At 41.5% G+C, this 22,952-nt stretch overlaps 1 protein-coding gene across 1 annotated transcript in view; it reads left to right on the forward strand.

Annotated features, from left to right (window-relative positions):
• CDC5L (cell division cycle 5 like) overlaps nt 1-22,952 on the forward strand; it is a 33,664-nt gene that overhangs the window by 8,286 nt on the left and 2,426 nt on the right. The window contains exons 8-14 of the mRNA XM_054989659.1: nt 190-378; nt 1,560-1,708; nt 3,167-3,329; nt 5,917-6,081; nt 7,686-7,766; nt 8,517-8,762; nt 9,587-9,784. Of these exons, the coding sequence (XP_054845634.1) occupies nt 190-378; nt 1,560-1,708; nt 3,167-3,329; nt 5,917-6,081; nt 7,686-7,766; nt 8,517-8,762; nt 9,587-9,784 (1,191 nt within the window). The remainder of the gene's footprint in view (nt 1-189; nt 379-1,559; nt 1,709-3,166; nt 3,330-5,916; nt 6,082-7,685; nt 7,767-8,516; nt 8,763-9,586; nt 9,785-22,952) is intronic.

The raw sequence follows: 22,952 nt of genomic DNA on the forward strand, positions 1-22,952 counted from the left end.
TGACATGGCTGCTTGCCCTAATACATTGCACACCCTTCAGATCCCAAGGTCAAGGTTCCAAATCGCTAGGGTTTTTTTTATATATATATGGTCTCTCTGAGGTCGAGATTTCCTTTTCATTGTTGGATGCTTTTTTGATTCCTTAGGAATCTGGTTGCCTACCATGCAGTCAACGAGTTTCTCTTTAAGATTTCAGATACAGAACTTGAGGAAGTGGTGAAAGTCGGGCAGGCGAGTGAGATCGCCCGTCAGACAGCGGAAGAGTCTGGGCTGATGAACTCCGCTTCCAGCACGCTCTTGTCCGAGTACAATGTTACCAACAACAGCATTGCCCTCCGAACGCCCAAAACGCCAGCAGCTCAAGATCGGATCCTGCAGGTAAAACCGTTTTTAAAAATGTTAACGTTAAACTGGCAGCAGGAGCCGATAGTTTTTCTCAGCTGCCCGATTTGTTAGCATTCTGTGATGTGACCAGCCCTCTGCTGAGCGCAGGAATCAGAAGACCTGTGCATTGGCATGGTGAGAATGTGCCCTTCACCCTGGTGCGTCTGGAGCATAGCCCAACTAGAAGTAGCACCACCCTTGGATTTACTTGGATTTGATTATCTGCTTCAGTGTGGAATAGTGGCTAGAGTGACAGACTAAGATCTGGGCAATCCAGGTTAGACTCCCTGCTCTGCCACGGAAACTTTTGGGTGATGTTGGGCCAGTCATATACTTTGTCTAACCTACTTCACAGGTCCAGAGGAGTTAGCCGTGTTAGTCTGTAGTAGCAAAATCAAAAAGAGTCCAGTAGCACCTTTAAGACTAACCAATTTTATTGTAGCATAAGCTTTCGAGAATCAAGTTCTCTTCATCAGATGCATGATCCGAACTGGGATCGTGCATCTGACGAAGAGAACTTGATTCTCGAAAGCTTATGCTACAATAAAATTGGTTAGTCTTAAAGGTGCTACTGGACTCTTTTTGATTTTGCTACTTCACAGGGTTGTTGTGAGGACAAAATGGAGAACAGTAGAATGAAGTAAGTCTCCTTGGGTTCCCGCTGGGGAGGAAGGTGGGGTATAAATGACGTAAAATAAAATAAAACAGAGAGATTATCTGTTGGGAGGAAGCGTAAGAGGGCAGAACGCAGCCTGTTCTGGGTTGTGAGACTCTCTTAGTGAAGGTGAACTTTGAGCATATCCGTATCACTGGTTTGTTGTTTGGGCAGCTGAAGTTTCAGGCAAGCAGCTGCAGTTGCTGGGAGAGTCCAGGGGGACAGTGGAGGGGGCTTCTTACTTAATCGCCCTTGGTTCAGCACGATTGAATGGAAATAATATTTTAAGCTTAAAGGAGCAGCATGTCAATTCTCATTAAGTCTTGGTAGCGGAATTTTTAGCAGCATTGGGTTCCTGTTTGAAAATTGCATTTTGGCTTGCTTGTAGGGTGTCCTCTCCTTCCCCCCCCCCCACCAGCAGACGACTTATCAATGAGCAGTAATAGTATGATTTATAAAACTCTTACCTTTTAACATCAGCTTTAGCAGTGACTGACATGGATGGCTTTGTGCTATACAGGAAGCCCAGAACTTGATGGCTCTTACGAATGTTGACACACCGTTGAAAGGTGGCCTTAATACCCCCCTGCATGAGAGTGATTTCTCTGGCGTAACACCTCAGAGACAAGTTGTTCAGACTCCCAACACTGTTCTTTCCACACCTTTCAGGTAAGCATCGTTTTGGTCGGAAGGGCTGAGATGTGTTTGAGCTTCCTTGTACGTAACTTGAAGATTTGTTCCTTGGTTATCCTGCAACAAAAAAAGGTCTTGATCCAGTGATACGTCAGCTGACAGTGCTGGTCTTTGCCATCTCCCCCCAACACACACCCCTGGCAATACCTTCAGATCCCAGGAAAGTTGATTCCTGTGTTTGAGGGCACCATGTGAACTAGTCACGTGGAACAGGGGCTACACTGGGAAGGGGAGAAGGGGTTAGAATTACTGCTCTCTCGCGTCAGCAGACCTGTGCTTGTGGAAGAGGAGTTGGGCCGTGGAGAGGAACGTGGCAGAGATACAGCATGCCATAGAATCCAAACCATAGACTGTTGATAGTAGTAAGCCATAGTCTCTCCCTCTCCCTTGTCTGGCATGCTAACACATTGCTGCCCTGTCTGTGTTTCAGTAAATGGTGGAAGAGTTTAAAATGAAGCTCATGGTGTAGAATTGTGGTTGATGATCCATCAGTGGTCATCTAGCATTAGCTTTTCTTAGTCTCTTTTCTCCATTGCACACCACAGCAGTTAATAAGAAATTAGATGTAAACTGCTGTTTATTTCCCCACCCAGTTCACTAGTATTTCTGTTTACTTTTGTAGAACCCAAAGTTGTTGTTTTTGTTGTTGTTGTTGTTGTAGTAGTAGTAGTAGTAGTAGTAGTAGTAGTAGTAGTAGTAGTAGTAGTAGTAGAACCCAAAGTTAATGCGAGCAGCTATTTTGACAATGGCATACATTAGCGTAAAGGGATTTTTCTGAGGACCTCTCACCTATGTGAGCACTATTGAAGCTAAACACTTACACAGGAAAATTCCTTCTCACACATTTAGCAGATTAGACTGCAGGACAGCTTGGCCCTGCATTGGGGGGAAATGTTCTCTCCACAACAATTCCTCTTGTTTTTACTTCACAATCAAGTACTTGCCTTGGAAAAAACAATCTCTCAGGAGGGTTTTATGCCCATAACCAAAGTATGGCTCCAGACTGTTAATATGTTTATAATACAGTAAGATCTGATTGTCCTGTCCATCAGGATTGTTGGGTGCCATGTATCCCAAGGAATGTAGTTCTGAAGAACTCTTTATACTAACCTTCTGATCTTATATTATCTTGTAAACAAACGGCATTGAGCATATATATATAAGATTCTCTGAACCGACTGATCTTTACACATTTCTGCCTAAAATGGTGGTATTTGTCATGGGGTTATTAAATAAATAATAAACCCATATTTCTTTGAAGATCACTCTCTCTGGTGTCTTGACTTTGTGTAAAGCCATTGGCTGAAAAGGGAATATGAATAAAACGTAGAGTACTACAAATTAAATCCCCTTTCAGTTAGATTTAAAGCGATGCACGAGGTTTGTGTGACACTGCTCCGATGTGTGGTATTAGAGCAGAGGCATCTTTTCCAGAACTCCGTCTCACGGACCCGAAGGACTGACTCCTCATGGTGGAATGACTCCAAAGCCAGTAGTGGGAGTGACTCCTGGTAGGACTCCACTGCGTGATAAATTAAGTATTAATCCGGAAGAGGGAATGGCAGATTACAGTGACCCATCATACACGAAGCATATGGTAAGTGGCAAATGGTGCTGGTTTCCTTAATTTTTGTTGTATCTAATACACGGTATGGAACAGAGCATTCAAAAATGGAGACGGATACTTCCCAAATCAAATTAATTTGAACTTTTGCCAGTAAAACTATGGCGAGGATATCTCCGCCGGTGGTAGGATTGAGAAGGAGGTAGGAGTGGGTCTTGAAAATACATGGCAAAAGGGAAGGAGAAGGGAACACCTTAAAGTCTGCAGAAATTCACTTGTTGGAAGGAAGCCACCAGCTTCCTCCCTTGTCTTTGCAGTTGTCTACACAGGAAGGAGGGAGTCCAGCATGCAGGTGGGTTGGATTTCTGTTAGGTCAAAAAGAAAGAATGAATTTGGCTGGGGTCAGGGCAAAGTTTGTGCTTTCCTGCTATTTCCCGCATCTCCTTACCGTGATCGTGGTTCCATGCAGTGGTTCTCCTCACAGTAAAACTGGCCGTAAAAACGTGCTCATGAGCACTGGGAAACTGTGCTGATCATCATATTATAGCAAGGATAATAATTAAGCCCATTTTGTGTGACACAAGAAAGGAAAAGCAGTCCCGAATGGAAGATGTTCCAATGCAGTATAGAACATTGCTATTTTACATGACTACAGCAGCAAGACTTTTGTATGCGCAGAAATGGAAAGTGCAAGAAATACCAAATATAGATTTACAAATTGTTGTACATGGCAGAAATGGACAAAATGACAAGAAAACTGAAAGATCTTGATCCAGGAGAATATATTGCAGACTGGGGGAAATTGAAACAATATCTAGAAAAAAAATGGGATGTGAAAGGAGGACTATGGCAGTTTGAGAATTATTAATTTGTGATTTTATAAAGAGGAGAGAGAAGTAACTTTACCATTAATGGGGAAATTTAGTTATTAATTAATCTAAGCTAATACTATTATTAAGAAGATTGTATTAAAAATAGATAGGTTAAACAGTTAGGAGTAGAATGGACTTATTAGAGAATCTGAGATATAGAAGAATTTGAACATGCTTAGAACAAGGGATACAGTATATATAAGATTTAGAAGAATATAGTTAAAAATAATTTAAACGATAAGATGGGTTAAGGGTTGGAAAGCTGTTGGAAGTCGATAAGGAGGGGGGGAAAGGGGGTTGTTGTTATAATTTAGGTAATATGGGGAATTTATGTAAAATTTATGTACTCACCAATAAAAATGTAAAAAAAGAAAAGAAAGGAAAAGCAGTCCTGAGTGCATCTAGTGAAGCTATTTGGAGAAGCATTTGTATATGTAACAGTCTTCGTGGTACAGGAACTGTTCAGCCCCAAGGAGGGGGGGGGGGTCTTTCCTGCAGTCCCACCCACACCTCCCGTTCCCGAGTTTGGCTCCCAGCTGTAAATACAGGACCTTTTAATGAACTTTCTCTCTGCACGGAGCAGAACGTGATGCTTTTTTTTCTTCTTCGAGATGCCGCTGACTTTCTGAATTCTTTCCACTTCCTTGGAAATGTCTAGCTCTATTTCTTAACACTATCCCATTAGCAGTGGCACAGCACAAGCAGCAGTTACACAAGCATTTTCCTGGAAACTTGCTATCTGATTGTGTGTGTTTTCCCGTGGGTTTTGAAAGTGCTTGTGCATATGCTTGTCTTTGGGGCTTGCAAAATCTGAAGCCCTTTATAAATTATAAAAAGGGAATACCTGCCTTCTCTTTTTACTTTAAAAGAACCCTGTTCTATGCAAAACAGAAGCTCCAGCACCTTCTTTGCTCTTGGAACAGGAATGCTCTCACTTGTTCATATCAAGATGGGTAGCCGTGTTTGTCTGAAGCAGTAGAAAAGAGCAAAAGTCCGGTAGCACCTATGAGACTCACAAAATTTGTGGTAGGGTATGAGCTTTTGTGAGCCACAGCTCTTGTTAGTCTTGTAGGTGCTACTGAACTCTTGCTCTTTTCTACTTATTCATATCATTACCAAGATTACAGTTGCAATAGCCTTCACAGGTACCAGGGCATGTGGGGCTCTTGTCCCTAAGCAACTGTGACTGTTGCAGAACCTTTAGAGAGAAGTTAACATCCATATTCTCCAAGAAAGTACACATGGAATTAAGAGTAAGAACTGGTTCATATACTAAGTATATTGTTTATGCAACAGTCCTGGTTTTCTCGGGACAAATGCTTGCACAGACAAACATCGTACGTGTTCTGGTTGCCGAGAGATGATCACTAGGAGTTTGAAGTTGTTCCTGACCGTATGTACGGACAGCTGCTTCAGTCTTCGTTATCGCCGAGAATGTCTTCGGAATTCTCAGGGTGACCCTCCAACTGTCTATTAAAAATCTTTTCTTCTAGGTTGATCCATCAGATTAGGTTGTTTTATGGTTGAACCGTTTTGTAAGTTTTACGTGTGACATTTTGTCAACTCAGAACCTACAGTACTTTACAATGAAAGTCACAGATCTGAGGGACTGTGCCAGGAGCCGGTCTGCAGCCAGTTAAATGACTGAAAATGTTTGTTTGTTTTTTAACTCTATTCCATTTTTGATTTAGGAAAATGTGAACATGTAACCTGTGTTTTATTTAGTAAGCCACTTCAACTTTCCACAGGAGAGGGAATCCCGTGAAAATCTGCGGCTAGGGCTTATGGGCCTTCCTGCTCCAAAGAATGACTTTGAAATTGTCCTGCCGGAAAATGCAGAGAAGGAACTCGAAGATCACAGTGCTGATGATGCCTACATAGAAGATGCGGCGGATTTGGATGCTCGCAAGCAGGTAAGAGTAAGTTCTTGAATTAGGACAGCAAGCCAGCCCAGGATGCTGTATATGCATCTTCCAGAGATGGGGGGGGGCAGATTTTTCCACTGAAAGATTTCCATGTCCAAAGATACATTGTTAATAACAATGAATAGATGCTGTTACTATGATACACTATTAGGCAAGCTCAGCATTCACAGTAGTAAAAGAAATACAACAAGAAATGCAGATAATAATCCATATTAAAAAATCAAGCTATGAATTCACCTGAAAAGTCTGTATAATTCAAATCAAAACCAGAGCTAAAATTCTTATTTATATATCTTCTCTCACATGGAGAAAGAGATATTGTAACCAGCAGTCCGATGTGAACATTACAAGTGGTGCCACAGAGAGAGAGACCCCCATAAAAGAGAGTTACATTCTGTTGAAACAGTGGACAGCCACACCCACCCTATATGATGCAGAGGCATGCTAAAATGATGCCTACATAACCCTATGAAGACGTATTCTCATCTAAGGCCATTGATTACAGTGCCCTTGCGTTATAGAAGCTCAGCCTAGGATTATGCTGTAAGTCTGCCTTTCTTTAAATTTAAATAATGGAAAGGTAGTATATGCTGTATCATATCATATTTAATTTTCACATGTATTATTCCAATTAAAAAATCCCGTGTAAACCTTTGGTTTTGAATACAACTTTTGAATATAACATTTAGACCACATTTTTTTTAAAAAAAATTCTAATCAAATATTTCAGTTCAAATATTTGTTGCTTGTGGGACATTAAATCAACAAGGGGGTGCTCTCTGAACTGAAAATAAGGCAAAATCTGTTAAATCAGATCACACTCTGTTTGAGAGACCAGAAAAAGTATCATTGGCATCTTTCCCTCAAGGTAACTTTGTTTGAATGGATCTGAGGCTAACTTCAAAGACTGAGACTCTTTGAGAATGTTGTACAAATGACCCATATTATTGCATCCCAGTGAACATACCTGTTACAAATCTATTGGCTTGGGGGGGGGGGTGAGGTTGTCCTTTGAGTTATAAAAGAGCATTTGGGAAGGGGCCGTGGCTCAGTGGTAGAACATCTGCGTGGCATACAGAAGGTCCCAGGTTCAATCCGTGGCATCTCCATTTGAAAGAACCAGGTAGAAGGTGATGTGAAAAACCTCTGCCTGAGACCCTGGGCAGCCACTGGCAGTCTAAGTAGACAGTACTGACCTTGATGGACCAATAGTCTGGATCCAAACTTGGCTAGTCGTCTTGGATTCCTGTCTTTCCCGGGAGCAGATGGTTCAGTTTGCTCAGCAGGCACTGTTCAATTCTCAGGGCATATTGTGTAGGCTGACCTTTGGAGGACTGATGGGTAGATGAGCCCAACTGGTGTGAGTGTATGTCGCCCTTGGTGGCTTGCAGCTTCAGCAGTGCAGTCCTAATGACAGTTGCTCCAGTCTAAACCCACTGAAATGAGTGGACATAAATTGAGGAGTATTTTTTGTATCATGTTCCCTCTGCTCCCCTTCCTGTCTCAGAGCCTTGTTGGCTTATAGTAATTTTCTCTGTTGCTAAGAAGTGTTTTTTGGAACATTTGAACGAGTACCCTAAATACCTTCCTAGGCTATTCGAGAAGCAGAGCGCATAAAGGCACTCAAGCGGATGCACAAAGCGGTCCAGAAAGATCTGCCCAGACCCTCTGAAGTAAGTGTATTTTATTTATTTTTTATAGTGTAGAAAGTTTGTTTTTTTTTAAAAAAAAATAGAAAGTACATAAGAAAACTTATACAAGCACTACATTTAGAATTAGTTTGAAACTTATACAAACTTACACAAATAGTACATTTGAAATTAGTTTAAAACTTATACAAGCACTACATTTTAAATTAGATTAAATCAAGAGAAAGATACAATGAAAACTTAAAGTGTATTTTATTCGTTTGTTTGTTTGGAATATTTCTATGCTTCCTCTTCAGAGTCATGCTCAAGGCTGCTCACAAATAAAATCCACTGTATTAAAAACATTAGTGTTATGAAACATGCTAAAGAAGACTTTCCCATAATAATACATTTTTTAAAGTAGAGTAGATCTTGCTGTTAGTTAGTAAAAGTAAATGAGTAGGCATTCTACATTGTGGGACAGAAATCAGTTGCTGCAAGCCTGGGATCAGATGTGCCCTTCTGATGATTATAACATGGAGGTAAACATGACACTGAAATTGGCAGGTAGGAAGGAGATATAGGAGTTAGAGTTGGTCTTTAAGGTGCTCTTAGACCCAGATCTTGCTCTGCATTAAATTATGTGAACCTACATATATGCATCATGTACATCTGGGTGCATATCAACATAACAGAACACTCAAGGAGAATCATGTACAAATAGTGGTTGGCTGTCTCGTAGAAGAAGCTCCTTTTACGTATGGGAGTATGTTGGTGTGTTTTATTTTGCTTTAGGTAAATGAAACAATTCTGAGACCTTTAAACGTAGAGCCACCTCTGACGGATTTACAGAAGAGCGAAGAGCTGATTAAGAAAGAGATGACCACCATGCTTCATTATGACCTCGTGCATCACCCGTACGGGGAGCTGCCAGGGGGCAAAAAGGGGAAAGGCCCAGGATTTGGAACCAATAACACAGAGCACATCGTTTACCTCGAACACAATCCTTACGAGAAGTTCCCCAAGGAAGAGCTCAAGAAGGTACGTATCTTAAGCAATAAACCTGGTGGTTCAAACCCAACAGCTGTCTAGTTCAGCACACGCACACCCTTAGCCTACCAAATGTCTTTTTGCCCTGCTTGTGAGATTCCTGGGGGCAAATGGCTCTCTCTTGCCATTGTGTCCCAACTTCTGGGTACCAGAGGCATACTCACAGTGGAGAGGGAGGCTCCTTTTGCCATCATGCCTGAAAGCCACTGATCAACATATCTTCCATGAATTTTGTCTACTCCCCGCTTAAAGCCATTGAGGACACTGGCCGTTATCACAGCTTACACCACAAACACGAATCACGTGGGTTTATGGACGATTTTCATTCTCAGACATTCTGTTATCTGGAGTATCCGGCATCTTAATTCTTTTTAAAAACTTGTCCTTCAAATTGGTCTTTCATTTATGACTACCTCCCACTCAATTCACTTACTCATTTAGCCGTAGTCAAGGTTTCAAGAGGAAGGTTGCTAATACAGATGAGCTGCCTCAAGGCAGTGTGTCTGCTGTTACGAGTTTCTCTCTGTGCTTGGATATATTGTCTGTTTGTGGAGAAGGGTATCCCTCTAAAGGTTATTCCTCCCATTCACCCCCTGCAGGAATACAATGTCCCTTTGAATACCCAAGGAAGCTTTATACGTTAGGTACAACAAAGTGTGTAAAAACAGGCACCACTGTGAGAATGGCGGTTGTGTTTTCCTCCTTATTTCTTAGCTTACGAGAGTAGCACTTACTGAATGTGGAGAAATTGCATGTTGCTGATTCAGGCCCAGCTGAGGAAAGTTAAGTTGTAATCAATCCCTCCTTTTGAACAGGCTGAAGAACTCTTAGCACAAGAAATGGAGGTGGTGAAGCAAGGGATGGGCCACGGAGAGCTCTCAAGTGAAGCTTATAACCAGGTTTGGGAAGAATGCTACAGCCAGGTGTTATACCTCCCTGGGCAGAACCGCTACACACGAGCGAACTTGGCCAGTAAAAAAGACAGAATTGAGTCCCTGGAAAAGAGACTTGAGGTCAGTAGATGTTTTCTGGGTTTTGTCTATAACTCAGTTTCTGTGACAGATTTTTATTACTTCACAAAAAAAAGACCTATTTCATTTAGTGGTGTAATCCGAATTAAAGTAAAGATGCACTGGGCTAGGAATAATAAATGTTCAGTTTAGAAGTGTTCAGGGAAATAAGAATTAATCTGACACTGCTCTGGCTGTCACCTGCACATTATTTTGAACTTTGAAGCACGTGGATTTTGATAGTGTACCTGCTGGGTTGAGTACTGTAGAGGTGCAAAAAAGTGCTGGTTGGTTTTGAAAAACAAAAAATTCTATCCCCTTCTAGTTTCAGAGTGGTTCACAATCAAATAACTTGTCCTCCAAGGAAAGGCATTACCATCTGAGCTAATATTATACGTTTGATAAAACCCAACATTTCTTGAAAACAATTGGGGACCAGTGGTCAGGATGCTAGTTTCTTGTGGACTTTTTGACCTTTTTCCTCCTTCCTCCGCACTCTCAGTTTTGTGGCTACAGGTGTGTTTCTTCTCTTTCCTCTGATAGCTGAAAGGAAGAAATAAATGTCTGTTTCTTAAGTGCAGATTGGAGAAGCCAGTGGAATGCCTTCTGGTGTTTCACATCCGTTGATACAATAAATATCTTACTGTCCTGGTTTCTTTGTACTTCTGCTGGAATTGGTGTTGGATTTTGAATGTAGGTTTTGCGAGTGTCCATTTTAAAGTTAGAATAAAACCCTCACGCTCCCACTGTGCGTTTTTGTATAACGTAAATGTGCGTAAAGTCTGCAAGCCAAGAAGGGGGGGGGGGAGGTTCTACAAGAGTTCTGGCTTGAGAGGAGCTACTCTTCAGGCAAGCAAGTTTACTATCAACAGCAGTGCTGTCCCACTTGACACTTTATATGCTTGACATCTTTGCCGTGACTGTGCTGGTATTATGTTGCTGGGTCCTACCCTAACTTGTACAGTATAGAGCAGATATGCGGACCTAAAAAATTGGGGAATTTATTGGGGGAACCAACTGTCTGCAGCCTTATGATGTGTGATCACACAACTGGCTTATGATTATTGTATGGAAGAGTTTCCTGTAAGTCCCCTGAAGCCATTGCTGTTTAAAATATGAGCTTCATACTGCATTCACTTTCTGAGAGGTAGTTTATTGTCACGAACACAATACAGACACCTAAATGACTTCGGTGGCATTATGCTTCCTAGACTTGAGCCCACTCAGTGGTCTGTAGTCTGTTCAGGATTATTCCACAATAAACATGTTGCTTCTTTTTTTATAAAGTTTTTCATTTATTTCATATAATAAACTCAAACATATGCACAAAAGACATAACTGCATCATACAGTCATCCAAATCATATCTTTACAGTCATCAACTACTTCAATTATCAATACTCATCTGGATCATATATTGATCTAAACACAACATTTAAATGAGAGATACATAATGAATAAACTACTATCAATTAAATCAATTCATCATTAATTAAATCATATACCTATGTAGAACTTACCCATATATTTTCCTAATTTTCTGCTTCTATTTAAATATCTTTCCATCATCATCATTTAATAATAGTTGTTCTTGATTATTAGTTTTAAGCTACATAATCAAAATTTTCCATTTTTCCTGGAATTCTTGGATTGGCTTATTGTGTATATAAGATGTTAATTTTGCCATTGGTGCATATTCATATAACTTTTTCCTCCATTCTGTCAGATTTTGAAATCATTCTGCCTTCTATTTTGCTGCAAATACTATGCTTGCAACGCTTACCATATATTGAAACAAATGTGTTGCTTCTTTAAGGTATTGCTCGACTCTCTGTTGTGTTTCTACTATACTGTACTCTGTTGGCCAGCAGAGAGTGCTCTTGCTCCATGCAATACTTCTTCTCCTATGCTAGGAAACTTAATTGCACTTAAATACTCTTCAGTTTAATTTTCTTATACATTGAAATCTACTATGTAAATAAGCTAATTTAGTTGCGGAATTTTCTTTGTTACTCGCACTGTGCGCATTTTTGTTCAGTTTTCCTTCCCTCTCGCGAAAGATGTTACGTTTCTGTATTTTTAAACTAATTAAAGGAACTTTGACTCTCAAAAGCTTATACCCTGATAACCTTGTCGGTTTTTAAGATGCCACGGGATTCAAATCTTGCTTGTCTACTGCAAACTAACACAGCTACCCACCTGAAATTGTTTTTAACATGACATTTATGTCTATGAAATTGAGAGCAAATGTTCTGTTTCTTGCTGAAGTGTGTAGAAAGCTATTTAAAGAGGTATAAAAAAAGACTTTTGTAAGAACTCTTCTGCAGAGTCATAAGAAATGTATGGGACAGAACAGTTTTAGCTAGTTGTTTTTTCTTCCAGAAACATAGCTTTGTCGCTTAAATCTACCAGTGTAAAAGAGCTGATTGATTTTTATAGTTTATTTAAATATTATTTATTTCTGAATTCATGCCTTGCTTCTTGACAAGACTTGCCGACTTTTTGAACACCATTCAGGAGCATCAACCTGTATAAAATGCTGCAACCATGTTGTTGAGGGTTAGTTATAAAGAACATACTACCCATCTCTTGAAACACCTACTCTGCCTATCTCCACCACCAAGGGTTATCTAGTCCAACCCCCTGCGCAATACAGGAAATTAACAGCTGTCTTCCCCCCTCACCTCACCCCTGCTCTATGCCCAGAGGAAGGCAGAATACCTCCAGGATCCCTGGCCAGTCTAGCCTGGGGGGGAATTCTATCCTGACCCCAAAATGGTGATCGGCATGACCCTGGTCATGTAGGGAAAGGGCCATGAGAGCCTCTCCTGATCTGCATACATTCATATTGAGCCGTAGAATCATCATTGCTGTCAGGTGGCCATCTACCCTCTTCTGACATACTTCCAAGGAAGGTGAGCCCACCATCTCCTGACTTAATGCTATTCTTTGGTTGTTTTAAATTGCTGGATGGGTTTTTTAAAAAATTTTATCTATTGTAAATTGCCTAGAGCATTTTTTCTGGAAAGGCATCTAATGAATAACATAAATGAAGTGATTTAAGTAGTATTTCCTCCAGCAGATGAAAGACAGAGACCCAAATATGTTAAATTTCAAGGTTGATGAGGATCTGGACTCCACTTTTAACTGCAAGATTCTTTGTTTTTAGATGCATCTGACGAAGAGAACCGTGGTTCTCAAAAGCTTCTGCTACAGTAAAGTTGGTTAGTCTTAAAGGTGCTACAGGACTCTACTATTTTGCTACTGCAGACTAACACAGCTAACTCCTCTGGATCTTTGTTTTTAGAGTATCCTATATACTAATAGCCAAATGGCCCTGATCTCTCGGATGCTTGTGTCTGGAGACTGGAGCCATGGCTGGACAAGACAGATCTTTCCTATACACCTGAAAATGCCCCAGGTTATTGGGGGGAGGGAGGGATATATATATAGTTCTGCCTATATATATATATATACATACACACACACACACATACATACACACACACACACACACATATATATATATACATACATATACATATATAAATACATACACATACATATACATATACATACATATACATACATATACATATATATATATATATATATATATATATATATATATATATATATATATATATATATATATATATATATATATATATATATATATATATATATATATATATATATGGGTTTTAAAAAACGAAAATGATAAAAGGAGCTCATGTAGCTGTTGCTAGGCAACCATAACTGTATTCTAGGCTTGGTCTCTGTCAGTAAAATGCAGGGGGAGGAGGCAGAGCCCCTTTCAGGGCTGTTTGAGCCTTTGAGGGAGGACTCGGAAACAACCAGCAAGCGCCTTGCTGACACACAACTGGCATGACTCACCCAGGACTGGTTGCTTGCTACTACTGTTCAACAGCATCCCGCTGAAAATAAAAAGCCAGTGTAGTGTTGTGCTTACAGAGGAGGATATGGGAGACCTAGGTTGGAATCGCTGCTCCGCTGTGGAAGCTCACTGGGCGCCTTTGATCCAGTTACATACTCCCAGCCTAACCTACCTCTCAGGGTTGTTGTGAGGATAATTTGGAGGCAAGAAGAATGATCGAAAAGAGTCCAGTAGCACCTTTAAGACTAACCAACTTTACTGTAGCTTAAGCTTTCGAGAATCACAGTTCCCTTCGTCAGATGCGTGGAAGGGAAGAAGAAACTGGTCAGATATATGGGTGGAGAGGGGAGGGGGGAATAGATGGAATCAGTAGCTTCTGATAATGGGATCAGTTGGCTTCTGATAATGAAGTCAGTTACTTCTGATAATGAGATAACCATTCGTAGTCCCTATTCAATCCAAGTCTGACTGAGTCAAATTTACATACGAATTCCAATTCAGCAGCTTCCAGCTGGATTTTGTTTTTGAAAGGTTTCTGTCGAACTACAGCGACCTTTAAGTCCTTGATGGAAGGTCCTGGTAGACTGAAGTGTTCTCCCACTGGTTTCTGGATGTTGCCATTTTTAATGTCAGATTTCTGTCCATTTATTCTTTTGCACAGAGGTTGGCTGGTTTGTCCAATGTACAGAGCAGATGGACATTGTGGGCACATGAGGGCATAGATCACATTGGAAGATCCTCTGGATCTAAGAAAAAAGATGTAAAGCTGCTTTGGATCCCCACTAGGGAGAAAGGCAGTATGTAAATTAAGCAAATTTATAAATATAGATGAAGATGGGGGACAGGTAAAAGATGAGTTGTTTAGTAGGTTGGAAGGAGAGAAGGATGTCGGGAAAGGTGAACATATGGAGGTTGCCAGGAGAAGGGAAAGAGGAACTAGTGTGGGGAAGGGGATACATGGAAAAGTGAAGCCCCTCACATAAGTCCTTGCAGATTCTCCGGCATGCAGCTGATCCTGGCTCAGCCAGCGGCACAAAACTGGACCGTAGGGGAGAGGCTGCCAGGGGCGGGGGTGAGGATGGGGGCAGACTAAAGTGAGTGGGAAGGAGAGAAGGAAGCAGGAAAAGGGGGAAAGGCTGGGGGTGGGGCAGAGGAGGGAACGAGACCATGGTGGGGGAGGGGAGAATGAGATGCCTCCTGTGAGTCCTTGCGGGTCCCTCACTTGTAATGAACTAATACTAAAAAGTCTACTGGTAAGTTGTGGGGGATTCTTTGCTTGCTTGTTTATTTTTTGATACGGCATTTCAGTGCCTCTGTGTTCAGACATAGGTAGTACAACAGAAAATCCCTATTATAGGTATTAGAATGTTACTTTAGAATGCTGTATTCTGAATGGAAATTTTCTGATGGGGCGTTACACTAAGAAAGATGGTACATGATAGCATTTTTATCATTATTTTCCCTCATACAGAAAATAGTAAATTCTGTCAATGTTACATTGAAGCCAAAGAGAATGAATGCAACTGACTTTTTGGTGTGTATTTTTATTTCTGTTGGGGTGGGTCTTGTCACTTCAGCAGGGAGCTTTGCATTTCAAACGTTCACCACATGCATCTGAAATGCTGTGCGAATACAATTCCAGTTCCATTTTGCATCCCAAGCTGAATCACTTAGTTCCATCCACTTTCAGACACGTTGTCACTGAGAAGCCCTGTGCTCGCAGTCTGACTAAGTAAGAAGAGAGAGAACAAGTAGTTCTGCCTAGTAGGCGCTGTCAATACTTTTGCACCACAGAGAATTTCTTGTTACAGTCCATTGTGGCTTGGTTCTGGAAAGCCACTGCCCAATCTAACAAGGCATTTTATAGCTTCTGCGATTGGGCTGTTGTGTGGTGGTTCCATATGGCCACCTAGTGGAGAGGCCAAGCCTCTGGATTGATGGCTGTCCTGGTGAAGCCAGGCTTACCACTCCCAGACTTCTAAGGTCACCTTTGTGGTGTGGCCAGCCACTCGGACAACCACATACTGTGGGACTGCAGCAGTTGCTGTGAAGTAAGAGGTGGCTACCACATTGTAGTGTCTTACGTGAAATCACTCACAGTGCCAGCCTGGTGCCTTGTAGATTAGAGTGGCAGAGTTCGATTCTGACAGCTGAGTGCTGCGTTCTGTGGTGTTTGGGGCCTCATGGCTATGAGATGTTGTAGCCCCCACCCCCCTTCCTTGTTTTCTCAGTAATTGTAACGATCAAAAGCAAAAGCTATGAAATGGGGAACCAAATAGTTTTTCATTAGTAGGGAGATCACAGATAGCGACTGTCACTTGGATGATGAATCTGTCATGGTGAATACTCTTGGGAAATGGTTGGGCAGCATTGTGTGGGCAATTGAAAGCCAGAAACATCTGCTAAGTCTACAAAATACGTAACCCTGCAAACTTGAACTGCAGGTTAAAATTTGGCTCGAGGGATGAATTGGTTGATAATTGAAAGGGAACAGCAAGTTGTTGTGCAGCCTGGACTGCTTGTCTGTTTTCCTTTTCCGCCACATTTGACAGATCTTGCCTTCCAACAACTTCTAGCTATAAAAAACCACAGGTAACTGTCGGGAAGGGACATGGCTCACTGGTCGAGCATCTGCTTGGCATGCAGAAGATCTCAGATTCGATCCATGGCATCTCCAGTTGCAAGAACTGGGTCATAGGTGAAAGGCCTCTACCTAAGACCCGGGAGAGCCGCTGCCTGTCTGAATAGATGGTACTAACCTTGATGGACCAATGGTCTGATTCTGTATAAGGCTGTTCCATGTGTTCAACTGAAACTGAGTGCTGTGTTGAAATCTTTGTTGGTATGTCTTTTGTTACTCATTTTGTAAAGTACTACTCCCCTCCCCCCCAGTCTTACTAGTTTCATAGCATGACCCTGAGTTCTAGTACAGAAGAAAAACTTGATTAACTAGCATTCATTGGAAATGGTGGATGCCAGTTAACAAAGCTTTTACCCACAGACTGCTCCAATGACCCTCACTCAGCTTTGCGGCCCCTCAAGGGAGTGAGTTTGTATTTTGGCTTCCAAGAGTATTAAGTTTTGTTTTCGATTGTATGTTATCTTGCATTAAACAGAAATAATGCTTTCCTTCTGTAATCAGAGAGGGCTACTGCTATTTTGGTAATACAAAAATTATTTAATTTTAAATATTTTAACAGCCGGATTATTGATGGCCTATAAATCTTTGAAGTGGTGGGTCTAAAAATATGCCAAGTGATGCCTTTTCTCTAAAAAATGGACAATTTCTTTTGAGAATTCGAAGTGAAGGATTTTAATGGACCTCAAAAGCGTACATCTCCTATGCTGACCAATATGCCATTTCTTCTCTTATTTTTGGAAGGCAGCATAGCATTAGCAATAAGTTCACAAATGTTTACTGTTGTTGAGAGCACTGAGGCACTGGACTGGAATAGAACAAAGAAAGCTGGCTCTTGGAGAACGAACGGTGATAATGCTGCGTTACAACCCTCTATTTTTCAGTTAGATTTTGCCTTTAACCCTCTTCTTACACCCTCTGGGTAGATTGGTGCCACCAGGAATTATATTCCAAAATAGTTCATTTAAATTTTCTCTTTAATAACATGTCCAAGCTTCAGGCTCCTTTGTGGGACTTTGTGGCCCTGAGAAAAGGAATGGGATGTATAGGAATAACGTATACTCTGGGATGAAAAAAAAACCAAAATAAACTTCTATTTTTACAAGAAGCGTATTGGTAAAACACTATTACTTAAGCTTGATGGTTTCAAAGATAGTTATCAGTTCTTAAAGTTTCCTTACATAGGCTCAGTCACACACATATACATAAACTTTCTCAGGCGCGCACACAGTTTGCCTGTCTAAACCAGACTCAATATTTCTCTAAGAAATACATAGACACCCTCAGGCTGCACACAGCTAAACCGAAAAACCTCTTTACTCTCTGCTCAGTAACTAAAAACTGCAGTTCACCCTGCCCGCACTCTGTCATCAACCAATCATCTCACTCGCTCATCCCTCTTTCACCCCCTACTCTTCATCTGAACCACACCGAGCATTTAAACACACACACACACACTTAAAATCATTACATGCTGGTCTGGTCTAAACAATTGCACAGGGCAACAAACCATGCAATCCTAAGTAGAGTTACTCCATTCTAAGCCCACTGATTTCAGTGGATGTAGACCGGAGCAGCTCTGTTTAGGATTGCGCTGAAAATGTTTGAAATAGCCTTCTTGAATCCAATCTCCCGCGCCTGTCAGTTACTCAGATTACCATACAAAGAGGATAGAACTCCATTTGTTTCAAAGGACCACACATTTTTCTCAGAAGACTATTGTAAAGTGCAGGTGTATACTAGGGATCTGTGCTTCAGGTTTCCGATTCAGGTGAAATACCCGAATCGGACCTGATCCGTAAAGATTCAGGATTACTGAATCGAGACCAGCATGCTGGCCCCGATTTGAAAATCCCGAATCAAAGCTTTCCGAAGCATTCGTAATGCTCCGGAAAGCTTTGGGGCCGAGTTTAAAGGGCCCCTTTCCTGCTGCTTGCAAGCCCCACCCCCCACTTACCTTGGCCCTGCCACTAGTGGTGGAGGCAGTGTCGGCGGCAGTGGTGGCTCCGGCCATCCCTGCCGCCCTATGGGGCAGCAGAGTGGGCAGAGAAAGCTCTTCCTACTTCTCAAATGGCCACAGCGGTGGCCATTTGAGGGGCAAGAAGGGCCGGAGGAGGCGGCTCTGGCCTTCCCCGCCACCCTGCAGGCCCAGAGGAGGCAGAGCGGTGGCAGAGGAGCCGGCTCCAGGCTGTCCCAGCCTTGCGCAGGCCGCGGCAATGGCAGAGGAGCTGGCTCCGGGCCGTCCCAGCCTCGTGTGGGCCGTGGCAACAGCAGAAGAGCAGGCTCCGGGCTGTCCCAGCCTTGCGCGTACTGCTGTCGCTGCCACCATCCAGCAGATCCCCCTCCCCCTCTCACTGCCAGCCAGGTAAGTGGGTGAGGGGTGGAGGGGTTGCCCCAGGGGGGGGGGGTGGAGGTGGGAGTGGGTTGCTCCCCCTCACTTCAGTATGCTCCAAATCTTTACGGAGCATACCGAAGCGAGTAAATACAAGTATTTCAATTTTTTTCCCGCTTTTCTTTTCGTGATGCACATCCCTAGTGTATACATACTTTTGAATTACACAGTTCTTTTGGGGGAACAGGCATCTCTACGTGCCATGGATAAAAAAGATTTTGAGGAAAGGGGGTAGAAACAGTAGATGCTGGCGGTGAATAATCTGATAGAAGCAGGTGGGGGAGAAAATTAAGTGTCCTGTGGAAGGAATGAGGGGATGGATGAGAGTTGTGAGGAAAAGGGGGGCGGTTTTTCCAAAGGCTGGGTGTGTCAGAAGTGGGGAGGGCTGCTAGCAGAGCTACTTTGATGTGTCTGAACATTGTATAAGAGAAACCTGTCTCCTGTAAGAAGATCTGTCTCCTGATGGGGGTGGTGGTGTGCCCTCAAGTCATAGCTGACTTAAGGTGACCCCTGGCGGGGTTTTCATGGCAAGAGGTGGTTTGCCATTGCCTGCCTCTGCAGCCCTGGTCTTCGCTGGAGGTCTCCCATCCAATAACTAACCAAGGCTGACTCTGCTTAGCTTGAGATCTGACAAGATCAGGCTCACCTGGCCTATCCAGGTCAGGGCCTCCTGCTAGGTATGGTAGAACATATCAGCATGCTCTATTGAATATTGGCATTGTGATGGGGTGCAGACACAAAGGCTGAATTCAGAATACATTATTTAAAATTTTTAAAAATGCTGCAAATTACTATGAACAGATTATTTCCTATATGTGTTCCCCAAGCTTTTGATAGCTGAAGCACATTGTTTTTCTGAATGACCAGGAGACACCTGCATTGGGTGGGGGGCCTTTAACTGGCTACAGGAAAGTAGAGCTCAGCACTCCATATGTGTTTTTCCATCCCAGCTTTATTTGGGCCTGAGTGCTTAAATTTTGGTTCCCTGTCCCCGTTACTAATGTATATCTCCCCTATAATATCCACAAATTGTGTCAGTAATATTGCTCAAAGCTAGGAGCAAAGATGAGCAGTATCCTGTCGCTCTGTTTAGCTAAAGCACACTCTGTCAGTGTATGGAGCATCCTTCAACACAAGATGCTCTTCAGCCCAGCCATGGAACGTGTCAGGGAGAATAGTTAGGATGCTGTCCGATGAATGTCTTCACAGCTATAAATTAGTTGCATTTGCCTGAATTTTAATTCCCCTTGGAATAACTAGCTTATATTTCCTCTGGCAACATTAAACATTGTTGTAAAGATTTAGAAGAGCTAAAGTTTGTCATGGGTAATGCTCATACAGTTTATGATTTTTTTTTCTTTCTCCTTCCACATTTTATGTGTGCCTGGACACTGGGTAAAATAACCCCAAAGGTTTGGGATTACCAGGAAATGATTGAGAATGCGTGTGTTCTCATTTTCCCTCTGTTTTTACAAGGGAACAGCATTTGTTTGCCTCCACTGAAACTCATTTTGTTGTTAAGTAGAGAACGCAGCCTACTGTTTAAGCACACCTCTGCTTGAGTGCTTGGAATTTCATTGTGTGGTGTCAGGGCTCTAAAATTTTACGAAGCTTGAACTAAAATTGTACATAGATGGCATTATTGTAGAATCAGCATTTTTAAATAAGTAGCCGTTGTTACTAGTGTAGAGGCCGTTCCCTGACCTTCTTGTGAGGTAAAGACTTCCATACTAATGTAACAGGAAACAAGAGGAGTCAGACTGGAAGGGAAATAATGTGTTGGTGTAAGTCATTGCCTCCTTTCTGGCAGGCCACTTAATTGTAAGCGAAACTTACATTTTATTTTTACGTCTCATGAGGGCTGCAAAACAAAATACTGCCCCTCTCTGCTAAATATCAGCCCAAATTTAAGTTTTTTCTCTTGAACAGAAAACCAAGCTTTCACTGCCCAGATTTAAGTCTTTTTAAATATATGCAAATGTGTTCATTTATATGTGTTTGCCATTGTTTGACCTTGAACTCTGTACAATCCAATGATATGAGTCGGATCTCAACACTAGTGCTGATAGCAAGGGGGGGGCAATTTTTATCTATTTCCCCCCTCCTCCACTTCTGCAGATCTCCAGTTTGTCCCCATTCTGTTCTTGGGAGCCCCCCCCTTTCCCCCCAGGACCACTGAGAGGAAACCAGTGAGATGCAGTGGGGAGAGGGGAGGCAGGGAAATTCCTTTCTTCTAACAGCAGTGCCCTTGTTAGTGAATGTTATCGTTGGGATCCATTCCTCTGTTCTAACAAGTCAACAACAAGCCAGGCCTAGCTGTTAAAAATCTCCCTTTCATGTTGTTCATCTCTCTACTTCCCTTATAAATGGATTATTATTATTGTTGTTGTTGTTGTTGTTGTTGTTGTTGTTGTTATTATTATTGTAACTTCCCTTATAAATCAAATGTTGTTACTGTTATTACCTGTATGAATTTATACTGGACATTATGCAGCATTTTAAAGAGAAGGACTAGAACTCCTTACTTTAATTCCTCTTGTACCATTACAACCTTGAATAAATCCAGATATTTTCCAATCTGAATTATAAGGAGAGGCATTATTAGTGACGAGTCAGTGTACCTTTTTATTATTAGCACTTCAGATTTTACCTTTCTGTGTTTAAAATATATTCCCATCTCCAACACGACATAATATCTTTTTTGTGTGAATAAGCCAATATTTGGAACGTTGAACTTTTACCCTTTACTTAATTTGGCATCTTTTTCACAATGCTCTCTAGGGGAAACAAAGCCTTCCTGATACTTGCCATAAAAATACCCTTTAAAAAGCTCAAGCAAATTCATATGCCCTTTTTTATAGAGATATCATCAAACGCTACACCTCTTCTGAGCTATGTTTAGTGCGCTTGCCTATAAAGAAAAAGCAATTCTCTGGCAGAATTAGAAAAGTTTAAATAAGGGTGTTCCACATATGGAAGGGACCCTTCCATTTCCCCTTTAAAGTGATTTCCAGCATTCTCCCACAAGCCAGTTATTTGGGTATGAAGTGGACAAAAGAATGGTTGGGTGTCTTTAACGCACTTTACACAAGTGGCCTTTCTGCAGTATTTGAAATGGCCCATTCTTATTCCAAAGTGGAGACTTTCTGGCTGATATTTTTTAAAATATTCCACTTTAATAGTGGCCAAGGATGCCGGTTTCCAACGAACACTTCTAGGGCAGACAGCAAAACTGATGACATTAATTCCTCTGCTTCTGTTCCTTTAAAACCAGTTCTTGTTTATTTAACTCTCATGGACAAGCATTGCAATATCTGACTTCTTTTCTTTAAAGCTTTGAGATACAGACTACTTCATCAAATACTGAGTTAGAAGTAGATTGTAGGCCATGAAAGTTTGTGTTAACATGCTAATAAAGATCTTTTCTTCTTCCTTTTTTACAAAAATAAACAATGATGGCTGAGATCTGAACCTGAATATTGTATCCTAGTGCTGTTAAAAGGTTATTGTTACCATTTTGCAGATGGCAGCCTACCCAAGGCCACCCAGTAAGTGGTTTACACCACTGGAAGATACAACTGGACCTTGAGTCTTGTTGCATGCTCTCTCTTTTTCATTGAAACTGATTGACTAAAAGGACCAACACGAGCATTAGTCATTAACACACCTCCCCATGTTTATATTGAACTCCAGTAAAGGGGGGGGGGAGTTCACTGAGTAAGGGAAACATTTAAATGCACTGTAGATTGGTTTAGATCAAGGAAATTTAAATTATTGATTTACAATTTGTATTTTTTGTAATTATTAGACAAGAGTATGTAAGAATTGATTGCTGAAACACCTTTTAAACACATCGGTTTGCTGCTTAAATAGTGCCTTTATAATGCATAGGAACATAATCCAAAACTTCAGTTATACTGCCTGCAAGCATTTTATACTGCAAAATTACATTTGCTTATAAATGAGAGGGTCTGTGTGTGTGCGTGCGTGCGCATACACAGATACCTGCATGGATACATATGGATATAATTGCACAATTAATTTCTATTAGGCCAGGCAAGATCGTTTACTTGCACAGGGCTGTGTCTAAAAACAGAAATAGATATACTGGGTTTTCAGAAGTGAGAACTAGTAATGACTGAGAACAGTGTTTTGTTCTGTGGGCCAGAACTAGAGTCATAAATATGATTATTTATGATGGTTGTTGTGGGTTTCTTTGACAATACATGATTATTTACCATTGT

Source organism: Eublepharis macularius, chromosome 1, assembly GCF_028583425.1.
Source record: "Eublepharis macularius isolate TG4126 chromosome 1, MPM_Emac_v1.0, whole genome shotgun sequence".
NCBI lineage: Eukaryota > Metazoa > Chordata > Lepidosauria > Squamata > Eublepharidae > Eublepharis > Eublepharis macularius.